We start from the raw sequence: 7,744 nt of genomic DNA on the forward strand, positions 1-7,744 counted from the left end.
TTCTGTGAGAAATACTGTACAAAACTCAGAAGCTTAAGTTTAAAGACTCAGACAGGTGTCACGTGTTGACTAAGACTTCTCCAGTGCATAACGGTGGGCTACAGGAGCAAGCACGTTGTGCTGCTGGATCTCACAGGCCCCGTCAGAGTCAAAGCGGGCTGTGGACCGGGCGTCAGCACTCTTTAAGGGTTGTCACTTGATGTCACTGCAGTCACACGCTCCTTCAGTGTGGGGAGGGGGAAGCTGTGGTGCACTAATTTAACTATACTTCATGCTGGACAAGCAGATGCAAGTAAAATTGCCAAAGCAATATCATCAATTCAAATTTTGAATAGTCCAGAGTCCGAATCCAAACTCAGAACAGGTGATACATGAAAGCCATACAGATGTGCACGTTGGTCTGAGGTGTGGGTGAAACTGTCAGAACATAAGCGCCTCACTTAATAACCTCGTAAACTACAAACCGTGAATAAACGGACCAAAGGTCAACATTTACTTCATTGGCCTTCTGGAGATGTTACACAAAAACAGGTCAGTTTAAGTTTCAACTATTGCCCTCTGTGTGAGTAGTTGGTAATAGTCTCAACCATGTCAAATATACACATATCGAACACACACACATTTTTCAGCACAGCACATTGGTGGCCAAACCCTCTGCACATAACAGGAAGTGGTGCAAATGTCTTATTGGAGGTGTTTTGCTTGTAAAAAACCTCCAATCACCAACACCTTTCACACATGCAGCCTTTGACTATCTAGTACAAGAACTGCTAGGCAAGTATCACTACTGCAAGGTAGTGGTGCAACGGATCAGAAACCCACGGATCGCATCGTATCGGCAAACAGAAAGCATAAATGATGTCCAGATTGGCATATTTTACTGAATATTGGCAGATAACAATGTCAGTTTATTTCACACTGTGATGGTTAACGTTTAACTGTGTAATTAATCCGCGGTTCACATATGTGTCGACAAGGGCGGATCAGTACAGATCGACAGCGATCCCTTACACCACTACTGCAAGGCTATTCCTCTCAAGTGAAAAAAAAGCAATCACGTTATTGAAATGAAAAGGACAGCTTTAGAACACTCGTTTTCTTGCTGCTTATGCGAGAGAACCAATCCTAATGTAGAAAGTGGTATGCTCCACTTGTATTTCACATCTGCCTAAAAGAACTCAACAACATGAGAACGTGTGTGTTCAGTCTTTCCCTCACCTTTCTGCTACAAAAGTAACAAAATAACACTGACAAATGACCTACTGTTCTACAAGTCTACCTTTAAAGTAATATCTACTAAACCGGGAAGAGATCACTTCTATATTTAGAGCAGACCACCCACCGAAAACACTGGATGTCAGATTGGAGAGCATGTGACACACCAATATTAATTAACACTTGGGTACCTGCATAATAATGCACCATGGATCACAGGACATCAACAGGCCCATTCATATGCCTACAAATCCTATGGCTACTTCCTCTTGAATCAAGATTTTTATGCCTGTACCAAAGGTCAACAGCCACTGCTGACTTCATATATTCATCACCCCATGAGAGACCTTCGACCACTCGCAGTGTGAGAAGAACTTATGATGTTCAATGGCAATAACCCGGACCGAAAAAATAAAGAAAGATTGCTGCCATGAACTTGTGCAGACCATTATTAAACAACAACACAGTTGAGCAACAAAAATAAACTGCACTAACCCTAATTTTCCCTCTAGAAATCTCACACTGACTTTAAACAAACACGCAAGTAAATAAGCTGAAGCTGGCAGCAGAGGTTGATTTGTTCACCCTTCACTTATCCCGGTCTGGTAACTGCAGAGTCTCTTAATTTATGTGACTGAGTTTATCTAGCATGCCAGTGTTAAAGAATGTGAACTGTGGGCCAGCGTAAACTCAACAAAGACGGGCCATGTCTCACCTGCTACCCAGACAGCAGGAACATAGGAAAGGCAGCGAGACACATCAAGGCAATACTTGGCTGGTGAAGAAACTCCAAACACAAGTGCACCCTTCGGCCCTCTTTAAATACCTCAACCTAAGTGAGATTCCTGCTCGGCAGTGGGTCTCTAGATTACCTCAGGGAGAGGCTTCAATTCAGCAGTTCCACAGATGAGCCACATATCAGCTGGTTGTCCGGTATCAGCGAGGTCACTGGGACATGGCCTCATTACGGCAGAGTCCATCAGCTAAAAGGTGTAGCTATTCAAAAACCCACATGTTCCAAAATCAAACATGGCGCTCCGTGCCTAAAAATACAAGCTGAGTGGAAGTGGACTCCATATGGTACCAAAGGGCTGCCTGCAACAGGAACATAGTTTGTTGCCGAGACAGTACGTAGAACAGAAAAGAGCACTGTGATGAAACACACATTATATATTCATCAATTCTTTACAATAATCATCCTAACAGGATCTTTGCTTACAGATCATGCCACAATTTAACCAGCAACCAACTGACATAAGAATACTCAAATATAAATATCTCTGTCAGACAGGGAAGTTATTGAGAACCTTATACCAAGTAACTAAAAGGCTTATCGATGCCTGCTATTCACATTAAAGTGCAATGACTCATTTGCTGAGTAGGTGCACTGCATGTTTGCCGTTTGTGGACCGAAGTGCTACCATGTTCTGGTGCCGTTTGTGTGCCTTAAATCAAGGCTGATAGAAGTAAAACAACATCTAAGACAGTCTATCCCTGACGAGAAACAACTGAATGGAAAAAGATGATGAATTAAAGCTGCGAGCAGCATTGATCGGGCCCTCGCAACTTCACGCATGTCGAGGGTACTAGCAGGACTCTTGCCATACATTGCGTGCACGAGTTAAACGGTATTTCCTGGTACTGGCAGGACTCTGTGTGACGCGGCCGTGCATTTCTGTGACCATCAGTTAGAGTTAGATGATATTTCCTGCGTCGACCAGCAGCGTAGCAAGATCATGTTGCCAGGTCTTAAGCCTCAAATGTTTTGAGTGTACCTCCGATACAATCATAAATGTAAGCCTGTTAAGATGATTAAGAAAAAAATAAACGTGTGAATGCGCTTCAGTGTTTGTAGCATAACAGACTGTCAGTTTACTGGGATGGGGTTCAACTCCCTGCAGTGTCCTGCTGATTGTATTTGGACTTACATGAAAGTTAACAAAACAGTAGTGCCATTTGCTTTTACTTGAACACTTTAATTTAACACCGTTTTCATTTTAAGTTCTTCTGCAACTTTAGATTGTAGTGTGAAGCATTCATTATAACGTTTAACCTGATTCTCATGTAGAAGCTCTGGACAGATCATTTATGCTAATGCCCACCGACAGTGGCTTGACAACCACTTTTATCAAATTTCTGCTCTCCAAGCATCTTATTATGCACATATTTAGATCAGAGAAGTCTTTCTTTTCTCATGCTGTGCCCACAAACCCTTTCAATAAGGTCAGTGTTTGGGCCGCTGTATTTATAGAATCCTGCTTACGTCCATGCTTATCAGCAGGTGGCTCTATGACAATGAGTTAATATTGGCATGCAGAAGTTCTAAAGCCATGACAGTCAACAAGCATGTCAAGTTTGGGACAGTTTTGACAAAGTACAGTCGAGTTACAACAGCTTGATGGATGATGGCGAACCATGTAAAATGGCCGTCACACCATATCCACGTCGTTCGATGAAACCTAAAGCTTTTACTAACTTTTAATAGCTAAGGTCTTTAGATTGTTCTGACCAAATTCTAAGGTGATTGGATTAATTCCCTAGGAGGAGTTTGTAGTACAGCACCTGGAAATGGAAAAAAACCACGAGAAATTCATACAAAATTCAAAATGGCTGACTTCCGGTTGGGTTTAGAGCATGGTCCCAAGAGACTTTATTTTAAGTCCACATGTGATACATGTGCCTACCAAATTTTGTAAATCTATGTGAAACGTACAGCGAGGGCTGCTTCGTCGAAATTTTGTAGGGGCGCTATTGAGCCGATTTGCCACTCTGAACCAATAAAATCATATTATATATCTCAAAATGACCTTCGTTGTTAACGGCGAAGACTGCATCGCCACGGCAACGGCGTTGGACAAAACATCAAAAGCTTCATGAACTGGTATTATGAACTTCTTACATTTGTGTGGAAGTAATTTCATGTTGATTTGATTTACCTACCAAGAGAAACAAGCCAAAGTATAAAGACTTTAACTTCCTGTTACCAGTAGGTGGCGCTATGACTGATTCAAAATTGGCCTGCAGATCTCTTCAGGCCTGGAGTCTAATCAAACATGTGCAATCTGGTAAAGATCTGATGATGTGGAGTTGAGTTACATCAGTTTATTCGTTCATGGCGAAGGATCGAAATTCGCCAAGCCGCCACGTCGCCGCCCTTCAACAACTTCTTACAATTTTCACAATGAAGCATTATCAAGGTGTTAAGGCTGTTCTGACAACATTTGAGAGGGATCTGATTAATCTGTGAGGAGCAGGATGTCAAAGTACACAATTTACAACTTCCAGTTGCCACTAGGTGGCGCTATTACTATGATTCTAAATTGTCTTATAGATGTGTTCCGAGTCAGGATGTTATGACATATGAGAGATTTGGAGCAGATTAGTCAATGTACGGCTGAGTTACAACAACTTCCTGTTTCGCGGCAAATGGTGTTTTTTTGACGCCACGCCACGGATACATAGTTCGATAACTTTTTGATCTTTGAGTAACTTTTCACTGCCACGGTCTCAAGAGCATACTGACCGAATCTGAAGTCAATCGGGTCAAATCTCTGGGAGGAGTTCGTTAAAGTGTGACGCCTTGAAACGGTCAAAAAACTTCATAAAAGTCAAAATGGCCGACTTCCTGTTTGGTTTAATGAAAAACTCCACGAGGATTTTTTGTGCGTCTCATCACGTTCCACATACCTACCAAATTTCATACAGCTAGGTGACACCCGGTGTTGGGGCTACTCAATAGGGGGCGCTATCGAGCCAATATTTCATACCGTCCTTGCTGTCAGTTAAAATGTTCAACAGTACAACGAGAAAGCAGGATTAAGAGTTTCAAGAAATCTAAAGCAGGGCCACAGTGTGGAGGTACAACATGGTGAGTGTACACCCCAATCAGACTGCAATTTTCGCGAATTCTGGCTTGCGTGCCAAATTTCAGGAGTTTTCCAGTATCCCAAGCACCTCCTTTTTGCGATGAAACTTGTAGAATAATAATAAGAAAAAAACATTAGAATAACAATAGGTCCTCCGCTCCGACTACGTCGGTGCTCGGGCCCTAATGATAAACAGTTAGCAAATACCTGCAGGGCAACAAATTAGCACATCTAATGAAATTGAGACCAAACATGCCAATATAAAATGGACGTGCATTACTTTCACTCTGTTTAAATGATACGGAGTGGAGCAGCACATTCATGCTCAGCTGTCTCGGAGTACTTATTTTTACATTGGAAACAGGGTTGACAGCTGCTCTGATTATGATTAAGCCGACAGTCCTGTTGATACTGGGTCACAAATAAGGGCAATGTTTACAACCTGACAAGATCTTGTAAGTTACAATGTAACAATGTGTTTTCAGCTAATGGTATGGGGTAACCAGTGATCAACGCTACAAGGACTGATAAGCTGCACGTGATCCAATGCATGCGGATTAGTATGAACTGATATAAAAAACAAAAACAGGATAATGTATAAATATGATCTGTTGACCGACAGCACCATGGAGGTCTTGGAAAAGATAGATAGACACTCAAACAAGACCCAAAGGTCAGGAAGAGCAAAGGCTGTGTCAACTATCCAGCAGTCAAACCACCAAATGCACTAAAAGAGAGCGACTGTTAAGGTCCATTCATAAACAGCTCAAAAACTAAAATACCCGGAAGGATCTGGTCGTGGCCCTGTTAAATATATATTAGCTTGTGTGCTCTCCAGAAAGCTGTGAAGGTCTGCTGCTTCTGCATGAAAGTACTAACTCAACAGAGCTTCAAGTGATTACCATTCCTCCCAACACAATCACACATCTGGCAGTATGTGCTATTCTCAAAACACTTAACTTTATGTTTTTATAATGTTGGCAGCCAATTCAATGAAGCCAACGTTACTTTGCGTCATGCAGCTACTAACTCATGTGAAATGCTGCTTTAGTGCACGTGAGCAGACTGAGTGACGTTAGTGGGACTAACCTGTGGGACATTAGAAAGATGAAATATCAACGGAGCTACTTTAACACCACTTCTTTGGTGCAACGTTAACCTGAATGGCAAATTGGAGTGTGTTTCAGGAAAAAATCAGGCTGAAATTATTATTTAATAGACTATACAAGTTAGCGTGTTCAACAAAGAAGGTTAACTCTTGTTACCTTGCTCCGTTAGATGTGGACTTCAGAGCTAACGTTAGCTAGCCAACGCGGTGTCCTACTCGGATCAAACTATTTTTAACTATTTGTGCAATGCCTCGGGTGGCTGTTTAGGGGGATGTAGTTATTCATTCAAAATAAAAAGTGATAACGCGTTACAATTAGCATGAACAAGGATCCAAGCTGCTAACACTGAGCCCATCATTGGCAGCCTGTTTGTCAGGTACCAAAAGCCTGGCTACTATTTAAGATCAAATGAACATCTATGGAAGCTAGTGTTGATAGTAGACTAACTACCACAGTGTGTATGGGTTCATGGAACTTAACCTTAGCGTTAAGTTCACCTACACGTATGTGCAGGAGGCCTCATAACCAGGACACGGCATTCAATTTCTGACGTTAATTTAAAAAAAAGAAGCCAAGCAATAATGAAATATTGAACAGTTAACATTACGGGTATATCAATAATCAATTAATAGGATACTTACAATCCAAATGTTTCTTTTTTGGCCCCATTACTTCATGTGTGGTCGCCTTGCACACCGTTTTGGATATCGCCGACCCGGTGACACTGTGCTGAGCGGCGGTTATCCTGTCTGTGATGCTCTGACCAGACATCCTGTATCGGATCAAATCAACAGTCACCGCTACAGAAACCTTTCCAAATCCAGCGGAATAGCCTGGGTTTGTGGACGGTGTCGATCTTCAAGGGATCTGTGCCACCTGACAACACTGGAGACAATTGAGAGAGACAGAAACGATACAATGAGACGACGGCAGAAGATACATTTCGGTTGTAGGCTAGCCGGCTAGCTAACTAATGGGAGAAACAACCCCACACGACTGAATTTAAAGGCGCTGACTGAACCTACGAACCATCCATAAAACCCACGACCTTAAGATACCAACCCAGTGTTCTGATTGATCACTCACGTCTAGTCTCCTCTCCTCTTCCTGTACAAGTCTCACATACCGTAGCCCTAGATAGACAGACAGAATAAAAATATATATTACTTCCGGACAGTTTTCCACAATAAAAGCTCCATTGAGGAAAAACAATATGAAAAGCAGGATATGATAATGAAATACAGTAGCCGACTGTATCACCCCCCCACCCAACGCATACTTACACAAACACACACACATTTCCTGTTAATATTACCCTCATTGTTAGTAATAAAGTAGGACGTTTATTTAGCTATGTATATTTTCACAAGCACACGTTTTGTGTCGTTGGTGGCCTGCGATAGATTTTGTCCCCTATAACCATTCCCTACTTCTAAAGCTATCTACAGGTCCAAGGATTAATTTGCGCTAAAAACAAAGAAACAAAGAAACAATGTGATTGGGTTCACAAATATTTATTTTAAACACACTATGGGATTAGGGTTAGCTCGAGCC

The 7,744-nt window shown here is 41.9% G+C and overlaps 1 protein-coding gene across 13 annotated transcripts in view; it reads right to left on the reverse strand.

The window, feature by feature from the left end:
• The window catches only part of picalma (phosphatidylinositol binding clathrin assembly protein a), a 46,154-nt gene extending 38,794 nt beyond the window's left edge, over positions 1-7,360 (reverse strand). For 12 of the 13 annotated variants that reach the window (XR_012956356.1, XM_076102725.1, XM_076102718.1 and 9 more), the window contains exons 1-2: positions 7,277-7,360; positions 6,832-7,075 (exon numbers count right to left, since the gene is read on the reverse strand). Coding sequence is in view for 12 of the 13 variants with exons in the window: in XM_076102725.1 (XP_075958840.1) it covers positions 6,832-6,961 (130 nt within the window). In the remaining variant the exon portion in view is untranslated. Of the gene's footprint in view, positions 1-6,831; positions 7,076-7,252 lie in introns of all 13 variants that reach the window. The other variant, XM_076102717.1, reaches the window with a different exon arrangement.
• Between the last annotated feature and the right edge of the window lie 384 nt (positions 7,361-7,744).

Source organism: Anarhichas minor, unplaced genomic scaffold (assembly GCF_050575085.1).
Source record: "Anarhichas minor isolate MPS153535 unplaced genomic scaffold, ASM5057508v1 ptg000027l, whole genome shotgun sequence".
Lineage (NCBI taxonomy): Eukaryota > Metazoa > Chordata > Actinopteri > Perciformes > Anarhichadidae > Anarhichas > Anarhichas minor.